At 46.0% G+C, this 23,120-nt stretch overlaps 1 protein-coding gene across 21 annotated transcripts in view; it reads right to left on the reverse strand.

Annotated features, from left to right (window-relative positions):
- Positions 1-245: 245 nt before the first annotated feature.
- MAP2K4 (mitogen-activated protein kinase kinase 4) overlaps positions 246-23,120 on the reverse strand; it is a 175,973-nt gene continuing 153,098 nt past the window's right edge. For 20 of the 21 annotated variants that reach the window (XM_037914651.2, XM_037914644.2, XM_037914653.2 and 17 more), the window contains 4 exons: positions 10,905-10,982; positions 9,762-9,910; positions 5,985-6,030; positions 246-3,324 (listed from right to left, as the gene is read on the reverse strand). In XM_037914651.2, the coding sequence (XP_037770579.1) occupies positions 3,211-3,324; positions 5,985-6,030; positions 9,762-9,910; positions 10,905-10,982 (387 nt within the window). In that variant the 3' untranslated portion in view covers positions 246-3,210. The remainder of the gene's footprint in view (positions 3,325-5,984; positions 6,031-9,761; positions 9,911-10,904; positions 10,983-23,120) is intronic. The other variant, XM_043527648.1, reaches the window with a different exon arrangement.

Raw genomic sequence — 23,120 nt, forward strand, 5'->3', positions numbered from 1 at the left:
GCACACAGCAACTGCCAGACCAGCCGAGCCCCTGCCGCCGCAGTAGGTGAAGGAAGAGAGAGCAGGGGAGCCCTTGGAGACTTGATTTTTATTTGACAACAGATTTAGAAACAAAGGCTGCATCGTATATGGGTCAATGTCCCCAGAATACAGCTGCATGAAGGGGATAGAGATTGTGTATTTCAATAGCGTTTACTGGATCTCCCCCACTGTGTCTCTGACCTTATAAAATAAAAAGAACAAGGTCACAGTCCCATCCTAGTTTTATTACAACTGTCCTGCAGGCAAAAGGATAGAACTCTCACACAGGCACTCCGATTCCACGTATAATATCTTAAATGGAGGAGGAAGTCAAACCAGAATATAGGAGAAAATATTCTGGAGCTCTTTGAAGCAATTTACGTTACCAAGCTCCATTGTACAGACAACAAGGCAACATCCCTGGACATCAGCTTCGTGATCATTTTTATACATTTGTCTATGGTACAAGAAAAATAACCAGCGCTCACAATGTACAGTTCTTACACTATTTTCACAGCTTCTGAACACTATACACCTTTTTTTTTAAAAAAATAAAGATACATTGTAATAAATGCTGCACCCTTAATAGTTTATAACAACCTGTGATTAACATCCTAGATTTGCCTTTCTGTACAGCCATCCATGCCACAGCACATTTTGAACCTGGCTTTGACACTGGGAATTCAAAGCATCTAATCTCCATTTCCCATTGGCTGAATGGAAACTTGACGATACTGCTAAGGATGGTGGCATGGGGTTGCAGAAGGGAGCAGGGCGACACGTGCTTGCAGGGGATGGCTACGGATACTGCAATTTGCCAAGTGAACAGGTGGAAATTTCCCAGTGTGAGGGTCCAGGGGGAAATTTGTTACCATAGTGATGCCAGGACAGGATTAGAGGACAGCATGGTTTGCTCTCTTGATATTTTGCATGGCTAATACTTTCAAGTTAGTCTTATCTGATTAATTGAAGGTGTAGGGAACCAATTCATTGATTAAGAGAATTTGGTTTTGTCTTTGCCAGCATAGACGGGCAAAGCTTTCACCGCTGCATGATGTTCTGGCCACACATGACAGACAGGGGCTTCAGAAATACAATACACAATGGACCTGAGCCTGTGGGGGGTTCAGAACCTTGATTTCCTACAGACTTCAGTAGAAGTTGAAGACACTCAGTGCCCTAGAGTAGCAGGCCCAACATGTCTGGATGTGAACATTTGGCAGTATCAGAAAGCAATTGCTCAGGACAGCTAACTTGGGCAAGCTAGGAACAGAGCCATGCCTCAAGGCCACACAAGAAGACATCACTGAAGAATCTGGAGAGGTGCTGTGAGTGAAGGGCAATAGTATAGTGCTCCTGTTTGGTTACAGACTTTGCTCTGTCCTTTCTCAGCTGAGAATACATGGAGGGCATAGGGGTTGGGTGCTGTTTTCCAGCTGTCTTGTCATAGCCTCTGTGTTTGGTAGAGCTGGTTGAAAAGTGGGGAAACATTCCACAAGAATTCCAGCAATGCGGCAGCTTTTCCCATTATGTTTCTAACCCTCCAAGTTTTGTTTTCCAAATTTTCCAAGAACCATTTATGAGAATGGAACATTCTGATTTTGAGAAAACCCCACTAAGTGGCTAGGCCAACCAATTGAAAATCACAAAATGAAAACTGGGAACTCTTTTCCAGGCCCAGCCACACGCACTAGTTTGTCATTTGCAATCTAACCATTTCTGAAAAATGTAACATTTTGAAAAAATCAAAATGTTTTCATGAAATTTGTCATTTTTAAAAAAGAGACCAAATTTCAAAAATGCTGACCAGCTCTAGAGTTTAACGGTTGGCCAGAACAGCACATCTTGGATGCTAAAAGGCCAATCTGATTTCCAGGGTACCCAGACCTTCAGTGTGCACTGAACAATTCAAGTGCAATTCGGACCTGAATACAATAATTAGGGCCACTCAGAATCACAGAAGAGGTTGAACTTACACAAAAAAAAAAAATGAATGAAATATCAGACAAACTAAACAGAATATATTATTTGCAGCAGTATGTATAGCCACAGCCAAGTTGGAGGAGAAGGGCTCTCAATCCTAGTCCCGGATACAGGCGGCTGGAGGCAAAGCCATAGAGATTTGGTCTTGTGACAGATACTAGACTGATAAGGAGTGCCTTGTGGTCTGTGAAAAGGTGCTAGATTATGGTTTTGGAACAGGAGAGGAATTATAAATATTTACTGAATAATCACAAGATTGATTAAATTGTGGCTTATCAAAAACAGTTGTAGAGTCTATACACTGCACTTTTTGGAGTAAAAGCAAAGCCAGCTAGTGAGCATCGTGCAGCTATAAATCAGGTCACAAGCGGGTTAAATTCAATTGAGTAGTTTAATAATTTTTCAGGTCAAAGGTCTTATCTTAGCAGGTAACAATGTACAGGACACCTAGTTATAATGAAGAGTGGCTGGCTTGGTAAAGGAGAGAAGAATACATTATGTCTCATCTCTGAATATTTTAATGTTAGCATCTTTCAATGCAACATATTTTTGGTAAAGACATATTCACTATATTTAACATGATCTCTCTTTAACAGGGAGTTCAGCTGAGCACTGTCCCCAGAAAATACACTACGACTGTAAAGCAACAGAATTTCATAACAGTAAATCTATTGCACTTTGTGAAGAATAAAATCCTCCTTTGCCTTTCCAACTCCAGGAGGCAATGTATCTCGTTGGTTATGCAAGTTCTTCCTCCTCCAGGCAAAGTCTCATTATGTTCAGACAAACAACGCCTAACTTTTTTATTATTATTATTATTATTACTTGAAACAATAATTGGAAGAGTTTGAGAGAAAAATCTTTCCAGTAGCCGCTGAGAAGTCTCCAAGTTTTGAGTCTAGAAATGAATTTTAGGTGCTATCCAATCACGGTCAACAAATAAATGTACTTATTTCCACATTTCATGAATATGTCCACAAAAGAGCAAGACGAGGTCTCTCTTTGACCAACACTAACACTGTGTGATCAGGTATTACAGGGATGCACTTTATATGTGACAATAGTATACAGACAGGATGGAAATAACACCAATATTATTGCACATGGTGTCTGGGCGAGCATTAAAAACACTGCAATATGTGATGAAAATTCTTTACAGCTTGTTTTCTCTCAGCCCTTTCTCTAGAGTTGGATGAAGCAGCAGTGTCAATCAACATACATCGGAGAGCTGGGAGTTGTTGGCATCTGATCCAGGATTTTGCAGACGTAGCATGCCACATCCACTGTGCGCTCTTCGTACATCAGAATGAAGGGATGTTTCTGGAAGCCAAAAAGGGAACAATAAAGTTAGTTTCACTTTTGTGACATAAAATTGAGGCCCCAGTAGAAACTGGTACAGCACAGGGATTCACCTGCTCCCAGATACAGTGGGGGCTGGGTGGTTACATCGTAGGACTCCAGGTACAACCTGCTCTGATGGCATTTAAAGGAAGGGAACTTCATTTCTTAAACCGACAATATAATGAATTACAATATATTTCCGGAGTAACTTACAATGGGATGTTGCCATGGGTTGGGAAATTCTGCCTCAGAAGTAGTGAAGTGGGAATAATAACAACAATAATAATAATACAGTAGAATCTCAGAGTTCCCAACCCCTCAGGAACGGAGGTTCTTCATAACTCTGAACAAAACGTTACAGTTCTTTTAAAAATTTACAACTGAACATTGACTTAATACAGCTTTGGAACTTAACATTACTATGCAGAAGAAAAATGCTGCTTTTAACCATCTTGATTTAAGTGAAACAAGCACAGAAAGTTTCCTTACCTTGTCAAATCTTTCTTTTTCCAACTTTCCCTTTATCTTTTTAGCAGTTTACATTGAACACAGTACTGTACTGTTTGCTTTTTTTTTTTTTTTTTTTGGGGTCTCTGCTGCTGCCTGATTGCGTACTTCCAGATCCAAATGGGATGTGTGGTTGACTGGTCAGTTCATAAATCTGGTGTTCGTAACTCTGAGGTTCTACTGTAGTACCTAGTCCTTGTATCTCCATATGATCTCAAAATGCTTTATGAAAAAGGTCAATATTAGTTCCACTTTACAGATGGGGAAACTGAGGCACAAAACAGGGACGTGACTTGCCCAAGGTCACCCAACAGACCAGCAGCAGAGCTGGGAATAGAACCCAGATCTCCCAAGTCCCAGTCCAGTGCTCTATCCAGAAGGCCACACTGGCTACAGCCAACACAGCATTGCAGGGGGACCAGTAACTAACAAGGTGATGAGACTGAGAGTTCTGTGGGAAGGGATGATCTGTACTGATTGGGATCTCCATCAGTCCCTGTGCTCCTCACCCTCCCGGATCCTAGACTGCTCAGCAGCCCTGGGCAGACCAAGGAGTGACATAGATGACACAGTCACATGAAACTGGCGAGGGAATTCCAGAAAAACGTAATTAGCCAAATGGGACTGGGACCAGGGCACCATCCCCACCTCCTGAGAACCTGCATGGGATCCGTAGTGACTTCCTATGCCAGATTTGCCATCTGGAGATGGAGTTTCCAGCAGCCACTGCCCCAACACTCTGCTGGGCAGGACTTCAGGAATGGTGGCTTGGCACTGGCTCAGCCACCGACTGAGTCATCTGCAGCCCTTTCTGCAGCAACCTGAGCTTCCTTTGCGGGAGAGAACTGTCTGCTCTCCAATTACCTCAGGGAGAAGAATCCACTTGTAGCAACTGTGGTTTGGTTTGCTGTGTACACATCCCCAAATCATGGTACAGCCATGTTAAGAGAACCTGGAGTTTTAGCAGGTTCCCCAACATGAATGTTAACTGTGGAGCAGAGAAGACTTTAGCTAACAACACTTTCCTCGGGCCCTCCCACAGTGTGCAGCCTTGTGACTGCACTGTCCTTGTGGCAGAGCCTGAGGGCTGCAGAGCACTGAACGCACTGTGGCTATTTGATCCCTGACAGTGTTTCCCAGCCAGGACCTGAGCCTGCTGAGCTCCGAGATCTGAGGACCACAGGCCAGGGTGGTATTTGGGGGGCACATTTCTGTTTGAACCCGTGTACAGTGCCGTGTTAATTTGGTCTAACCTGAGTTCAGTTAGCTGATTTGCTATAATATGATCATTTGCAGAGTGTTGACACCACTAACCTGAAAGGGGGTGCTGGTTCGCTCCTTACACTCCTATTATTTGTTCCACCCCTGGAGAAACTATGTGGCAAATGTTGACTATCGCCCAGGATTTAAAAGTGAGTGGACATTTACACAAGTTTCATTGAACAAAAGTTTCACCATCTCCAGCTCCTCTGTGTGCATCAATGAACTCCCTAGGACTGGCAGGTTAGTGAACTGCTGCTGCACAGCCACCAGGGGGAGCACAAGCCATTTTCTAGGGGACTTTTTAACTTGGCACTTAAGTGGATTTATTTATGGATTTGTTCAGAATTTAGGCCCTGATTCACCAAGGTATGTAAGCACGAGCCTAGCAGGACGACTTCTCACTGACTTCAATTACAATTGGCTAAAGTTAGGCATGTGCTTAAATACCTTTCCGAGCCAGGGCCTTGGGATCCACGCTCCTTTACGGAAAAGCTGTCACTCTGGCAGTGCCCGGGGTGCAGGGGATTTTTTGCCACAGGATGCCAAGTCCTGGGTGGACATGCCACCTGGAAGCCATCTTGTGCTTCAAACGTGAGAGGAGGAAATCCCTGTAGCTGCTCGTGGAGCTCTACGCCTATTTCATGCAGCTCCTCGGGCAGCACAGTGTTCCACGCAGAAGGAAGGATAATGGCATTGAAGGAGATCGCTCCCTGCAGGTGTACAGCCCACACTATACCGATCACCCGAGAAAACAGCACTTTCATACATAAACATGCAGCCTTGATCCCACTGTTTGATATCAGGCAATAGAGAACAGTTGCAATCATTCCCTCCCTTCAGCCCGCCCACTCAAACACCTCCACACTTACCAGAAGCTCTTTATACTTTGGCCTTTTGGATTCGTCCTTTGTAAGGCTAATAAATCAGAAAAAGGATTAGGAAAAGGCAGATTTGTAAACACATTCCAAAGAGATTAAACATTAGCTGTGTATGGCACATGAAACTGAACCCATTGCATAGATCCGGGGCCCATGACCCGGCTAGCTATGCTGATAGCCCCACTCACCACCAGACTATTGTCCAGAGTCTAAGAATTTGGCTCTTGGAATATGCCCCTACGCTTAAACTCGCCTCATTTCCACAGTGGGGGAAGCACGTTGTCAGGGCTTGTCCACACTTAAAGCACTGCACCAGTGCAGCTGCGCCACTGTAGCGCTTAGTGAAGACGCTACCTACACCAACAAGAGAGCTTCTCCTGTCAGCGTGGTTAATCCACCTCCCCAAGAGGTGGGAGCTACGTTGATGAGAGAAGCAACATAGCGCTGTCTACACCAGGGATTCGGTCAGTATAACGACTCCACACCCCTGAGCGACGTAGTTATACCAACGTACGTTTACCGTGTAGACCAGGGCTAAGTGAGCTACAGGGCAGCTCTGCCACAACCCCCAGTGGACTCACTGTAGGGAGACACTAAGGCTCCTATCGCAGAGGCGTATCCCAGACACACAAACACGAGGTCAGTGACCTGCTCCAGTCACCCACACAAGGCGGTTCCATGGATCCTGCAGGCTGGGAGGGTCAGTATGTGCATACAGCCAGAGCCTCAGCAGCTAGTCAGAGGACAATGAACCCTGCACTTGCTAGGGAACACAGCCTTGTTACACTTTATAGCAACTACACCCTCCCCGTCCTCCAGACTAGGGCTCTGGGCAGCTCCAGAGGCTGACGATTGGGTAAAGACCTTTTAACTGGGCCAGGGGTGCCAATGTGGCCCAAAGTTATTGCTCTCCAAGAGCCATTTGGAGGCTGACCAGTGAACTCGACACAGTTCCTAGATCACCAGTGTCCATCTCCCAGACCCCAGCACACTGAAGGACTGACTGCTCAGAGCTATCATCTTGCCAATTGGGGCAGGGGTGGGACACAATTGCAGGAAGCAGCATCTGGTGTCCCTGGGAAGGCTGGGTGTGCTTGTGGACAAGCAGAGGCCAGGGCTGTAAGGTCACTGTGCGAGGATGTAGTCAAAGCACAAGAAGAACATAGGCAGTGACTAACCAGGCCAGATCAGAAAGACAAACCAACTGTGGGTTCTCAGCTCTGCACAGAGCATTTTGCCCTTCCTGCATGTGTGCCTTGTCACTGTGTGCTACAGCCCATTCCGCACCACGAGGCTCTGTCCCCGGCCGGGTGCACTGTTCAGAGGTGCCCTGCAGTCACTATTTTATTTTACAATTAAATTTCTTTGGTTTAAAAAAAAAAAATAAACACACAAGTGAAGGGAGGAAGGACGAAGGCCTCACGGAAAGGAGGCACATGTCCTAGGGAGGAGGGGGAAGTGTTTGATGCATTTTGGGCCAGATCCACTCCTCCAGCCTGTGTACCCAGGCTGGGCACAGGAGATGGCATGGGAAGCTGCACGGGCTGTGATGCTGCACAGGCTCCTGTAGCTCTGATGTGCTCCCTCCCAAGGGGAGCAGCAGTGTGTTAGTACCGCTGATTATTTGTGCCCGGCCCCATCAGCTACACACACCACATCGGAGGAGACAGCCCTGCCCAAAGGCTTAGGGACATAAGAACAGCCATACTGGGTCAGGCCAATGGTCCCTCCAGTATCCTGTCTTCTGACAGTGACCAATGCCAGGTGCTTCAGAGGGAATGAACAGAACAGGGAAATTTATCGAGTGATCCATCCTGTGTCATCCAGTCCCAGCTTCTGGCAGTCAGAGGTTTAGGGACACCCAGAGCATGGGGTTGCGTCCCTGATCATCTTAGCTAATAGCCACTGATCGATCTATCCTCCATTAACTTGCATCTCCTGTCCCCCTCCTCCACCATCCTGGCACCCCAGTCAGACAGATCATTATGGCTGGCCCACAGCATCATCCCTCCAACAGAGTAGGAAGAAGTATCCACCATGCTCCTTGAAATCCCCAGTTGCACCTGACCCTACTGATTGATTCACCCGGTACACCTTCTGCCACAGCCTCCTGTCCCCCCAATCTCCTATGCCTGAAAGAGAGACGCTGCAGCCATTGGAAGCCGCAGGGTTTGTGGGGAGGGACACCCTGCCTCCTATTCAAGCTGCTCCTGATGCTGTCTCCCAGGCTGGCGGGAGGGAGAGGGAGCCAAAGGGCACAGGAGCAGATCCTCTAATGTCACCATGGCTTGCTTCCCCCATCCCCATTTGCCCCTGCCTGCTGGCATCCAGGGAGACACTGCACAGCTGGGCTCCAAGCTGCACAAGAGGTGTCTGCCAGCTCCACTGCCAGGGGACCTTCCAGGGCCAGGGATGCCGGGGCAGAATTTGCCCACGTGCATGATGTGAGAATGCAATGTGCAGAGCCCCTGCGCCATATCCAGAGCCCCAGTCAGCTGGGCACCAGAGCCATTTCTTCAGGAGGCATATTGGGCAGGCCACCTAGGGCACCATTCTTAACCCACACACGCCCAAAGTGCTGGAAAGATGCCACTAAGCCCTGCAAAGAGACACTACAGAGCAACAGCACTAAACACTCACCCTGCCACAGTGAGGGCAAATGGGGCCTGCAGAGATGTGTCAGAAAAAAGAGCTGCCAAATCCATAACCCCTTGCCCAGGAGTTCCTGCTCCATCGCTAGCCGGGAGGGGCTGCAACCAAACCCCAGTCTGTACATGCACAATGTCCACCAGGACCATGCTGGGAGCACCAGGGTCACCTCACTGGCAGAAAGGATCTGAGAGAACAGACATCCCACCCCACAGGGACCCTCCACTCACCAACAACTGAAAACACCACAGTCATGCAAGGGACCAGCAGGTGGCAGCAAAATCCTCAACAAAGCTCAGCAATTCCCACAACAAAGCACGGGAGTGAGTCTGGGAGGGAAACTCAACAAGACCAGGGGCCTGAAGACAGAGCTCTGGGGGCAAGGAGGAGGGAAGACCCCCACGGGGAACTGTCTACACTAGTCTTTTGGGCCTGAGTTAATGGATTGTTTAAAGGCTGCTGTGGACACTCCCCCGTGCATTTCTTCTTTGCCCTAAGGTGGTAAATGCAGCAACACAGACAGTGTCCCCTTATGCAGCATAGCCGAGGTCAGAGGGGATTTTCTTTTGGGTTGCCTGAGGTTTGCTATGAACCCAGAGCCCTAGCAGAGCACCAGCCTGCAATGTCAGCCCACAGAACAGGACTCACAGGGAGAGCCAGGGAGCCTCACCTGGACCCTCTAGAGCAGGTGACCAGCACTGGTCAGAGCAGGACAAATGACTGTGTTAAGGACATAGAGACAGCTAGTGCACGCCACACAGGCTGTGGCGGGGGCTGCAGTCACCCTGCAATAGTTCCCCTGCTCATAGAGCTGTGCTTCTCGAGCCCTTGCCTCTCTCTCCTGTGTGTCCTGCTGCAGGTAGCCGGTTGTAACCATGTGGAGGGCCCAACCGAAGCAAGAGGGGATGTCGGTGCAGTGGGATTTATGCAGCTGGGAGAGCGTGGGGTGCATGTGTTCAGCTGCCAGCTCCTTTGGCATGGGGAGGGATAATGAGGCTGGCTCATCTTTCGTTCTTAATTCAATATTACACATTGATTTTACTGTGCAGCTCCTGGAGTCACTCTAATGTTTCAGACCTAAAATACTCCATATAAGTTAAATCGATTTGAAACGCTTACCACAAGTTGACAAAGTTGATGAAACTTGGGGAGAATTCCCTCTCCTCTGAGTTACTCAGCTGTGGCGGGTCTCCTTTTACTACTTGTGTCAGCTGATCAAATACACTGTTCCACTTGGGATAGGGGAATCGCCCTGTGGCCAGCTCATACTGCAGAGACAGCAACAGCGCAGGCCGGGTTAGCATGAGTAACACAAAGAGCTCCTTCCAACAGGGTAGGCAAATGTCATCCCCAGATGCCCAAGGAACACACAGGGTGAGGGAGAGCTAGCCAGCCTCCCTTACATGAACCCCAGCTTCTTAGTGTCCTAGAGACAGTTGGCTGCATGAACATTTTACCCTGGGAGAACGAGAGAATGAGCATTTCAACCTGAGGGCCGGGGAAGAGAGCATGTTAGTAGTAGCTCATTCTACAGATAGGGTCAGCAAATTCTGGTTGCTTCTTACTATTCACTCCTCATGTTACCAGCTCCACCCTCCTGTGGAATGAAATAGTGCTTTCCAAGGTCATGGATGCAGACACTGCAGTAGTGTGGTTAACCAGAGAGGGGCCAATGGGTGGGATCAAGAACTGGTTGAAACTTTCTGAGTAATAAAGGTCCACCCAAAGCCAGGGCTGCTATGTGGGTTATTTAGGCAGACCTGATGTCACGGCCCTCTAGAACGCCACAAAGGGAAAACAGCATTCAAGATCCAAGCCCTTCCTCGTGCTCTCTTATCTGTATGCTGCAAGTTGTTATTCCAGTTCCATAGCTAAGTGTGGACTTTAAGGATTCAGGAAAGCCATCATCAGTACAGGGAATTAACAAATTATTTAACTTCTAGGAGCTGTCTATTTTCATCTCCAAGTGCAAAGGGGCATGACCCCCCCCTCCCGCCCCCAGACCCTGCTCACAGCAGAGGTGGGCTGGGACGGGAGCATCACATGGGCAGGGCCCCCCAGGCCCTGCTCACAGCAGAGGTGGGCTTCGAGTGTCACATAGTCAGACCCCACTGACTCCGCTCACAGCAGACGGGCTGGATATCACCACAGTGCGTTTGCTTTAGAAAGTTGACCAACACTACTATTGTCTAAAGTGAGCCCATAATGCTGCCCAATAAGAAAGACTTGTCCCACAGAATACAGTTTAAAGCACTCACATACCAACGTAATTCCCAAGCTCCAGACATCTGAGCGGACGTCATAGCCTTGTCTGGATGCACTGGGGTCTATCCTTTCAGGCTGAAACAGAAGAGGAACCACAGTCAAGCAGTATGCAGCACAGGAAGAAATGAGTGTGCTTCTACAAACATAAAAGGATATCTCAGTACCCAGGGACAAAGCCCCATGTGCCCCCAGCAGAACTGTCTAAGGCAGACATCCAGCCCCACAGGAGGAACAGTTCACCGAACATAGTCCTGACCACTGTACTGAAGACTAGACTCCAAGGTGACCTGCAAAAGGAAATATAATGGGGCTCGGTCTCCCTTTGCTTGCAGAAAGGTGGCCTTTAAGTGGTTTTATTGTTTTACTATTTGAGGTTTTGTAACCTCAGAAATTCTCTGGCTATCAAGTCTGGCCTTCCTTGTGTTTGCAGGAGGACTCCTGGGAGAGTGAGAGAGCTGAAATGAGCACCTGCTCATCCCTCTGTTGGGGGGCCAACGCACATTGAGCACGATTGTTTCCTCCCATCTGTCTGTCGGGCTGTTAAATGGGTGTTAACAAAAAGCCAAACCGAACAAAAGGTTTTACACTATCTGATTACAAATCCCTTTGCTATCAGTTGCCCAGGACTCACTTTTAGGTGCTTGTGAGATCATGATGCTATTAGTCCTGCTGACATCCCAAAACAGGGTAGCCAGGACCCGAATGTGTAAACCTCCAAGTAGAATTACACACCACTGAGAAGGGAAACGGACACAAACCCATCTGCCCCGGTTGCAGGTCACCCTGGTGAGAAAACCCTGACTGTGTTTCCTTTTACTGAGCTATTAAAATGCCAAAGAAGTAGGCTCTCTCACAGATTTTATTACAAGGGTAAAGCTAGAAGCCATTCCCATTTGAACAGAGATCAAAATTGCAGTCAAATGCTTATGTATCAGTTACAGAACTGAAACATCAGAGAAAGGGGATAAAACCAATCTGTTAGCCAATGAGATGTGTACAGCTCAGTACACAGTGGTGGAAGGGGGCCTACAAAGCTCTCCTTGTAGTTAGAGGCATATCATGGCACCAAGGGCCTGTTCCAAAGCCAATATAGTCACTGGGAAACTTTCCATTGGCTTCACGGTGCTTAGGGGATTAAGCTCTCATAGGTTAGCAGGTTGAAGACTATGTAAAATGCCCCGCCTGTCACACACGTTGATCCCCACTGCCAATCAATCAGATTGCTCAGGCAGAGGACCAAGGTGGAAGGTTAGTTGGAAAGTGTTTTCATTGTTATTTTTAAAATTCCCTTTAGAAATCAGAAATCAGGCCTGATGCACTAACACACGGTAGAGAGACAATGCACTTCCAAGTAAATGTGAAAAACTACCAAACCTACCTATATCAACCCCAACACTACAGGGTGGTTATATTCCAAGTACTGGAAAAATGAGGCACAAGAGATGACATTTTGAGCTTGATGCTAAGGCCTACAGAGAAGGTGACTCATTTGGAAATGCAAGCTCAAATCTGTATTTAGTTTGGGTTCTTTACCCAATTCTGTTCCAGGTGAACAGGAACAGTGAACACATGGAGAACAGAAAAAGGCAAGGAGAGAATATCCTGGGCCATGATCACTTCTGCCTTTGCCAAGAGGAATTAACCCATCCTAGCAGCCAAATTCCTCTTCATGCTCTTAAGAGTCAAGGACCAACATTAAGCTCTTTTTATCTTTCTAACAAGTCAGCCCTTCTACCCTCCTCATTGTTTTTGCCGCTCTCCTCTAAATTCCCATCTATTTGTCAGTGTCTTTCTGGCAACGAGTTGCCCTGCACTGAACCCAGTATTCCCAGGAGAGTCATACCTCAACTGCATAGGCTGGGATGTGCATGTTTTCAAAATGGACCACATTTTCATAAAGAGATTATCTCATGGATTATTCAAAATTGCATGACATTCCTGTGACAACTAAAGCAATAATTTATTATTTATTTTTTTAATTTTTTATTTAAAATTAACAGGGAAGAATAATGCTAGACAACCACGTAGTGCTTTTTAACCTGTATTTTAATGTAATTTAGCAGCAAGAAATATAAACCATGCTATTTTCAAGGACATTATTATTATGACTTATTATTTGTATAATCGTAGCACCTAGGAGCCTTCCTCATGGAACAGGATCCCATTGTGATAGGTGCTCCTACTGGATGCCCCAAAAGTCACGATTACACAGACATAAAAAAAAAGTTATGCTAGGCAATGAGCTATCCTGGTTAAAAGGAAGCGTGGAAGCAGTGATAAAATATAACAAAACTAATACATAAAGGACAGAAAGAATGGGAAGTAAATGGCAATGAATATATGTTACAAGTTAAAAATGTAGGCAGCTGATATGGGAAGCCAAAGGAATCAATGAAATAAAAAGGTTAAAGACAATAAGGATTATAGGTCTGGATGAAAAAGGTAACTGTGTTGATACAGTATATTTGGATTTCGCCAAGGCATTTGACTTAGTACCACATGACATTTTGATTAAAAACGTGCTTTGTATGGATCTAACAAGGCAGACATAAAATGGATTAACAGCTGTTTCACTGACAGATTTTAGAATGTAGTTAAAGGGGGGATATCAATGAATGGGGGCTGTTTCGAATGTGGCCCCCCAGGGATCAGATGTTTGTCCAATATTTGTATTTTTATCAGCAATCTGATGATATGAAACCTTTGCAGGTAAAGTTTGCAGATGACACAAAAATTGGTGGGGCAGCAGAATGGGATGTTGTTACAGAGTGATGTAAATCACTTGGTTAAGTGGTTACAATGCAAAATAATACCACCAAAAGCAAGAACAAAGAATGCAGATTATACCTACAAATGGTTGATTCTGTCTTGGAAAGCAGTGCCTCAGAAATCAGATAATTGCCTCAACACTAGCTCTAAGTGCAATACTGCGTCAAACAGGGCTAATGCAATCCTTGGAATATCAAGTAGAAGTAGGGAAGTGATTTTTACTGTGTACACAGCATTGGAAAGTCCACTGCAGGAATATTACGCTTAGTTCTGCTGTTTGCTCTTTTAAAAGGATGTGGAAATACTGCAGAGAATTCAAAGGATGGCCACAAAAAACCCCCCAGGAGCTGGAAAACACATAAGCCTTACAATGTGAGGCTTAAGAAAAAGCTCTACTTATTTAGCATATCAAAGAGAAGACTGAAAGGTGACTTTCTCACTGTGTATAGGTACTGACACATAGAAAAAAAGATCTGAGAACAGGGGCCTTTTCAATCTTGACGACAAAGGCATAACAATATCAAATTGCTGGAATTTCAACAAATTCAACCTTGAAATTAAAAATGATATGCTTTAATCCAGCTTCTAGAAGAAATACTATGGCCTGTGTGGTCATGGTGGTGCCTTCTGGCCTTGGAATCTCTACATCGATGAGTCCTCCTGCTCATCCCCTTCCTTCATGGACTGTGGAGAGAACAGCATTGCCTACATTGCTCTCACCATGCTCAGAAAACTTGGAGCTCTGCATTAAGATGACTATAGTCACATCTCAGGCTTCAGGGCTTCAGCCAGTTGCCTGCAGGGGTCAGGAAGGAATTTTTTTCCTGATGCACAACTGGCCAGATGTATTCTGGGTTGGAATTATTTTTTGCCTTTCTCAGAAGCATCAGGGATTGGCCACAAATGGAGACAGGATACCAGACAGGCTGAACCAGTGCTGTGAGGTGGCAAAGAAAAATGGAGGCTACTTACCTGTAACTGGAAGTACTTCAAGACGTGTAGTCCCTGTGTATTTACACGTGGGTACATAAGCACACATGTGCAGGAGTCCGGAGATTTATAGTAAGTGACAAGGGAGGACATGGAGCAGGTGCCTAGCTGTTCAAAGGGATGTCTTGAAAGTACTGAAAGAACAAGATTAAGATCCCTTGTGGTGTTGATTTCCCCACCAGTGGGGAAATTCTAATGAGCCCCTCCAGGAATCTGGTTCTTGTTGGAAGAGCAAAAACAGTATAACCCTCAACTGTGTGATGAAAGGCACTGATTGTACAAAATGGACCCATAGCAAGCTAATGGAAAGATCCAATGTCCTGAGAGTGAATAGTTAGTCTAAAATAAGAGGAATTCCTGCAGGTTGTGGGGATAACTGATTCTGTTGTATTCAGATGGAGAAATGTTTCCATTTAGTCAGACAGAATTTTCTGGTGGAAATCTTTCTTCTTTGATTGAGACCGGATTGAATAGCCACCAAATACCAATGCTCTAGGTCTGAAGGGATCTTACAGTCTGAATCTCTCAGAAGCTGAACCTTTACCTGTGGGGAGTTGGGTGGTGGGTGTGAAAACAGAAACTCTATTCCCTTGGTTGAAACAAAGTAACATTTCTCAACCCTTGTTGGGATGGAGGCGCAGGAAGCAAGAGTATGCCAAACTCCCTGGCTGGATCTATAATGGCCTTGTTAACTGGAAGGGCCACCTGACTGGGACCCAATGGTTGCAAGATGCCCAGAAGCCTATGTTGTCTCTCTTGGATTTCCTCACACTGGATCTGAAGCTCAGATGCTACTCTGTGAAGGAGCTCTTGACATTGCCTGTGATCATCAGGCAGAGATGGTGAAGATGGAGTAACCACCTCATCTGGATAGAAGAATGAAACGGCCATCAGGACTGCTATATCCAGCACAGGTTCTTCTTCTACATGCTCTGACGGAGTTGGTTGGTGCCGGCCAGGAGAGGGTAAATAGGGTTCATACAGGCATCCAGAGGGTCTGGTGTAAGAATCCCAGGGGACCCAATAATGCCAGTATGCAGGGTCAACTGGTCAAGGGAGATCCCAGAGCACTAGGTATCATTGGTTCCTTTGGAGGTCATATCTGGGTGGAGGATGGAACCTAGAGCTTCTGTCTGGACTAGCCTCTCTATATGGAGGTGATGGTTCATCTGGGACCTCCTACTCATCTGAGAGAAGGTTCCCTAACTGACAGAACTGCCAGTGGCTCAGGGAGGGAATAGGGGAACAACGCCGTATTCTTCCAGTCGATTCTTCTTCTGGTGTTTCAGTGTTCCTGAATAAGGTTGGACTGGAGAGGAGTTTGAGTATAGGGGAGGTGAAGATCTCCTCCAGGGAGTTGTAGGTCTTGGACTGTTCTGGAGTGTGTGGTATACTGGTGGATGGAACTGGAAGATCTGACACTTCCCAGGTTACAATGGACATCAAGTCCTCCCAGGAACATGCTGGTACCAGTGCAGTCTAGCGTGGAGCTCGTAGACTGTGCAGAGTCTAGCCTGGAGCTTGTAGACTGGAGCTTGTAGACTGTGTAGACTGTGCCGGTGGGGACCAATCCTTAAATTTATGTGTCGGAACCAAGGTCAGTACTGATGGATCCTTCTCCTTCACAGTATACACTCATGTTGAGGAGTATTTTAAAGAAGCCTTATTCAGGACGCAAGAACAAACCATCCCAATGTGCAGGAAGAATAGCATATAAGGCCAGTGACCAGGTTGGCTTAACAGAGACATCTTCGGTGAGCTTAAATACAAAAAGGAAGCTTACAAGAAGTGGAAACTTGGACAGATGACTAGGGAGGAGTATAAATATATTGCTTGAGCATGCAGGGATGTAATCAGGAAGGCGAAAGCAAAACTGGAGTTGCAGCTAGCAAGGGATGTGAAGGGTAACAAGAAGGGTTTCTACAGGTATGTTAGAAACAAGAAGAATGTCAGGGAAAGTGTGGGACCCTTACTGAATGGGGGAGGCAACCTAGTGACAGATGATGTGGAAAAAGCTGAAGTACTCAATGCTTTTTTGCCTCGGTCTCCACAGACAAGGTCAGTTCCCAGACTGCTGCATTGGGCAGCATAGTATGAAGAGGAGGTGAGCAGCCCTCAGTGGTGAAAGAACAGGTTTAGGACTATTTAGAAAAGCTGGACAAGCACAAGTCCATGGGGCCGGATGCAATGCATCCGAGGGTGCTGAGGGAGTTTGCTGATGTGATTGCAGAGCCATTGGGCATTATCTTTGAAAACTCATGGCGATCAGGGAAAGTCCTGGACGACTGGAAAAAGGCAAATATAGTGCCCATCTTTAAAAAAGGGAAGAAGGAGAATCTGGGGAACTACAGACCGGTCAGCCTCACCTTAGTTTCTGAAAAAATCATGGAGCAGGTCCTCAAGGAATCCATTTTAAAGCACTTGGAGGAGAGGAAGGTGATCAGGAACAGTCAAAATGGATTCACCAAGGGCAAGTCATGCCTGACCAACCTGATTGCCTTCTATGATGAGATAACTGGCTTTGTGGATATGGCGAAAGTGGTGGATGTGATATACCTTGACTTTAGCAAAGCTTTTGATACTGTCTCCCACAGTATTCTTGCCAGCAAGTTAAAAAAAAGTATGGACTGGATGAATGGACTATAAGGTGGATAGAAAGCTCATGAGATAGTCGGGCTCAATGGGTAGTGATCAATGGCTCGATGTCTAGTTGGCAGCCGGTATCAAGTGGAGTGCCCCAGCGGTCGGTCCTGGGGTCAGTTTTGTTCAACATCTTCATTAATGATCTGGATGATGGGGTGGATTGCACACTCAGGAAGTTTGTGGATGACACTAAGTGGGGGGCGAGGTAGATAAGTTGGAGGGTAGGGATAGGATCCAGAGTGACCTAGACAAATTGGAGGATTGGGCCAAAAGATATCTGATGAGGTTCAACAAGGACAAGTGCAGAGTCCTGCACTTAGGATGGAAGAGTTCCATGCACTGCTACAGGCTGGGGACCGACTGGCTAAGCGGCAATTCTGCAGAAAAGGACCTTGGGATTACGGTGGATGAGAAGCCGGATATGGGTAAACAGTGTGCCCTTGTTGCCAAGAAGGCTAACAACATATTGGGCTGCATTAGTAGGAGTGTTGCCAGCAGATTGAGGGAAGTGATTATTTTCCTCTATTCGGCAACGGTGAGGCCAGATCTGGAGTCCAGTTTTGGGCCCCCCACTACAGAAAGGATGTGGACAAACTGGAGAGAGTCCAGCGGAGGGCAACGAAAATGATTAGGGGGCTGAGACACATGACTTATGAGGAGAGGCTGAGGGAACTGGGATTGTTTGGTCTGCAGAAGAGAAGAGTGGGGGCGGGGGGGGGGCGGATTTGATAGCAGCCTTCAACTACCTGAAGGGAGGTTCCAAAGAGGATGGAGCTAGGCTGTTCTCAGTGGTGGCAAATGATAGAACAAGAAGCAATGGTCTCAAGTTGCAGTGGGGAATGTCTAGGTTGGATATTGGGAAAAACTATTTCACTAGGAGGGTGGTGAAGCACTGGAATGGGTTACCTAGGGAGGTGGTGGAATCTCCATCCTTAGAGGTTTTTAAGGCCCGGCTTGACAAAGCCTTGGATGGGATGATTTAGTTGGGGTTGGACCTGCTTTGAGCAGGGGTTTGGACTAGATGACCTCCTGAGGTCTCCTTCAACCCTAATCTTCTATGATTCTATGAGGAAATTTAAGTGTGTCTAAGTCCTTCGTGTGAGGACTCACCCGACATGGACAGAGTCAGGGAGAGATCCTTTCTTCTGGGAGCAGATTTTGAAGAGGGTCTGTCCTTGTGCTTGTGAGTGTGCCCATTACTCTCATGAGAAGCCCTGAGAAGGGATTTGTTAGGCTTAGAGGTTGTAGACTCAGCTCCTGAGCTTATGCTCAGAGGCCTTAGTTTGGTGTACATGATGGTCTCCCTGGCCCAGCTCTGAGTGGGGTCTCATGGCCTTTTCCATGAGATGTTCTCTTAGCAGAGCTCTCAACTCTCATGGGTTCGAGGAGGGAAGGAGCGACAGACACTGCAATTAGTGAGAAGTGAGCCTCACCAAGGCAGTAAAGGCAGCACTGGTGTTTGTCACTCACTGAAAAGGAGCGGGGGCAGGGTATGCAGTTCTTAAACCCTGGGATTCTGGGGATAGTACTTGTCTGTGGGGAAAAAACTCCCCAAGGCAGGGAAGAACTAACTCAGCTATACTAACTATGCTACACACTAAAAACTATCAATACTAAGAACTATTTACAATATATTTTTATGGTTTAAGTTGAGGGAGCTCTGGACACACAAGACTATGCACTGGTAACAAGGAACTGGAGAGGCGTTGGTCCGCACCTCCCTTTATACCCTCGGTTCAGAGCATGAAAAAAACAACTGCACATTTGCAGATCAATGGATACTATTTGCCAAAAATCTCTGGACTTTGGCTTATGGTGCGCATGGGTATTCATATGTGGAATACACATAGAGACTTGAAGAAGAATCTTCATTTTTACATGCCTGACTGGTGGGTCTTGTTCACATGTTCAGGATCATACTGACCAGCAGATTTGGGGTCAGGAAGGAATTTTCCCCCAGTCAGATTGGCTGTGACCTTGGGAGTGTTTTGCCTTCCGTTGAAGCATAGGACATGGTTTGCCTGCTGGGATCCTATGGGCATATCTCACAATATCAATTTCCATCAAAGAAAGGTAGGTTTAAGTACCTGCAGAGCAAGGCTCAGTCTTAACTGAGGAGAATGCAGAATAAGTGGTGGGAGAGGAAAGCTGCAGAAATTCAGCATTATGCAGCTCCAAACAATGCAAATATATTCTTTGACTCTCTCAAAGCAGCCTATGGACCATCTAAATATGGCACAGCCCCCTTGAACTCGGCAGATAGCACAACCTTCATCAAAGACAAGGAGGGAATGGTGCAGAGATGGGCTCAATACTTCAATAATCTACTCAATAGACCGTCCACAGTTGATTTGTGTGTCCTTGATCATTCACCTGAGAAACCCATCGAAGAAGATCTCGACCTCCCTCCAGTTGAGGAAGTTTTGAAAGCCATCAAACAACTGAACTCTGGCAAAGCCTCCGGAAAGGATGGCATGGCAGCAGAACTGTATTGCAGCAGAACTGTATAAAGTAGCAGGCCCCAAGGCCATCCAGGTATTTCATGACATCTTGAGTAGCATTTGGGAGGAAGAAGAAATGCCACAAGACTTCAAAGATGCTATTATTTTATCACTGTTAAAAAACAAAGGCAGGAAAGCTGACTGCAGAAACTACAGAGGCATTGCTTTTCTCTGTACAGCAGGAAAAATACTGCCTCACATTCTATTGAACAGACTCATTACAAACATATCTGAGGAGAATCTGCCAGAAGCACAGTGTGGTTTCAGACCAGGTCGTAGTATTGTGGACATGATCTTTGTTGTAAGGCAGGTCCAGGAAAAACGTTTAGAGCAGAACATGGACCTGTATGCAGTTTTCATCAATTTGACCAAAGCTTTTGATACAGTCAACAGAGAGGGTTTATGGGCTATTCTGCATAAAATGGGCTGTGCAAGAAGGTTCATACAAATCATCCATCTGTTCCATGACCACATGACGGTGCAAGTGGTTGCCAGTGGTGACTTTTCTGATGTGTTCAAAATCTCGAATGGAGTGAAGCAAGGCTGCATACTTGCTCCAGTGCTGTTCAACTTGTTCTTTGCCTGTGTCCTCAAGGTACTTGGATCAGGGGATATACATCTGCTACTGACTCAATGGCTCCCTCTTTGATCTTCGAAGATTCAGTGCTAAGACCAAGAAGCTGGAGAGACTTCTCGTCGAGGCACTTTTTGCAGATGACTGTGCCTTGATGGTCAGTAGACAAGACGACCTTCAGGTCATCGTCGATAGATTTTTCTGAAACATCCCAGCTTTTTGGCTTCACCATCAGTCTTGGGAAGACAGAGGTCTTGTTCCAACCAGCACCTCATTCCAATGCCCCAGCGCCAGCCAGCTTCATCCAAGGCACACAGCTGAAAAATGTGGATCAGTTCAAGTTTTTGGGCTGCACCATCTCAAGTGACAGTTCCCTTGATAGGGAAATTTCCTCCAGAATTAGTAAAGCCAGCCAGGTCCTCGGTCGACTCCAAACAAAAGTCTTTAACCAACACAACATTCGTCTCTCCACCAAATCTAAGGTCTATAGTGCAGTGGTTCTAACATCTTTCCTGTATGGATCTGAGATGTGGCCTCTTTATAGATGTCACATTAAACAGCTTAAGCAATTTCACATGCGCTCCCTCTGCTCAATAATCAGCATTCGCTGGCAGGACAGAGTGACCAATATTAAGGTCCTTGAAAGAGCAAACACAACGAGTGATGAGGAAATGTTACTGAGAGCACAACTTAGGTGAACTGGACATGCCATCAGAATGGAAGACCACCATCTCCCAAAACAGATCGTGTTTTGGGAGCGGAGTCAAGGCAAAAGAAAGAAGGGTCGTCCATATAAGTGCTTCAAAGATAATCTGAAGAGCAGTTTCCAGTGGGCTGTCATCAATCCTAAAGAACTTGAGCAAATGGCTCAGAATAGGACTCACTGATGATCTCTTACAAGATCAGCATGTAACAGGTTTGAGCAGGATTGACAAATTCATCTCCAGGCGGCATGTGAAAGGTGCCACAGACCTGCATCATCAAACATCATAAATACAGACTTCCCATGCCCTCAGTGCGGCCGACTCTGTGCATCAGGATTCAGACTTCGAGCCATATGCGTAGCCACAGATGAGAACTGCGACAACAACGCAGTGAAATGTAAAGGCTTGTGTGGGTTGAAGAGGCTTGTGATATACAGGAGGTCAGAATAGATGATCTAATGGCCCCTTCTGGCTTTAATCACTATGAAATCATGAAAGGGAAGGAGCCATCACCATGTGACCAGCCAGCTCTCCACAGGCCACTGGGAAGGGCCCCATGGACAACAGTGTGAGTTCCTCTAATACACGGGGTGAGGGGTGGGGGAGGAGGGGAGAGGACCATCACTCTGGCCCATGATATGACATTACTAACTCATTTCTCATTTGCAGCCCACTGTCAAGTGTGGGTGTGTCTCAGTCATTGCCACTTCCAGATCCCTCCCTCACCTTGATGTGCTGCAGCCTTGTCTACCTAGGCTATTTTCCAGAGTCCAGCTGCAGCTGCAACATAGCTGCTCTGGTTCAAACCCTGAGCACAGAGAGGGGTAGTAGCAATTTGCACTACTGGTGCTTACCACAATATCTAGCAGCTCTGTGTTTGAGATGTGTTAGCTGCATTTCCAATGTTGGTAGCCTCTCTTGGGGTCTTTGTATTATTCTTCTGTCCTAACTAGTGTTCATAGCACTACCTAATTCACTAACTCCTGCCAAAGTTCATTAATGTTTTTTACTTCCATTTCTAGATAATAGCGGATATATATTAAATGAGACTGGACCTAACAACAATGCCTTACTGAACACTCTCCCAGACTCAGTACTTTGCTATTTATTTTGGTTATGATTTGCCAGACAGTTTTCAGTGACATGACACTGTTCCAATCTAAATCAATTTGAATGAATTTTTCAATTAAGTTTCTATGAGGCACCATGTGAAATGCTTTACTAATATCTAACTCTGGTGTATTGACCACCAGCCCTTCATCCATTCTTTTGTAATTCAGTCAAGAGGGAATCAAGTTTGTCCATATTAGTTCTTCATAAAATCATGCTGCTTATGGCTCATGGCTCCATTATTATCTGTGCATTTAATGATTTTTGTCTCTTAATATTTGTTCCATTATTTTACTGGGGAAAGAAATTAGACTGGAAGGCAAAAATTGCTCATATCATTCTTCATTCCTTTTCCAAAAAATGGAGAAAAACAAACACAAAACTCACCTCTTCTTTCAGAAACGGTCACGAGAAAAGTAAGTTCTTTTACTAAATCATTTTATACCTCCGAATTCTAAAGCTGAGAGATGAAGAGTGCGTGACAGAGCAAGAAAAAACACGAAGAGGGAGTCTGGAGCTGAGCGGGAGTAAGGTGCATACTGTAATATGATGATTAGGGGAGGAAGGAACTGTTTAACAGAGATCATCCAAAAATCTCAATAACTAATGAACAGGCCTCTGCACAGAGAGGAGTCCTTGGCAGAGCAGAGCAGAGCATCTCAACACTTACATGTTCCAACACGTGAGAAGACATTCCTATGTGAGAAGCAAAAACTCTTTAAAAGAACAGCTATTGGAGCACCCAAGGTAGACTGATATAGAGCATACAATCCTCCTGCTTATAAATCAGGTGCATGAAGAATATCAACTCAAGTTGCTCCGTGCTCTGGAGGAAAACATGGAGAGGCCTGATCAGAAGTAAAAGTCTCTGAAAGATACAAAGGAAGCAAAACTTTATCAAGAAGGTATTTCCAACTGATCA

Source organism: Chelonia mydas, chromosome 14 (genome assembly GCF_015237465.2).
Source record: "Chelonia mydas isolate rCheMyd1 chromosome 14, rCheMyd1.pri.v2, whole genome shotgun sequence".
Classification (NCBI taxonomy): Eukaryota; Metazoa; Chordata; order Testudines; family Cheloniidae; genus Chelonia; species Chelonia mydas.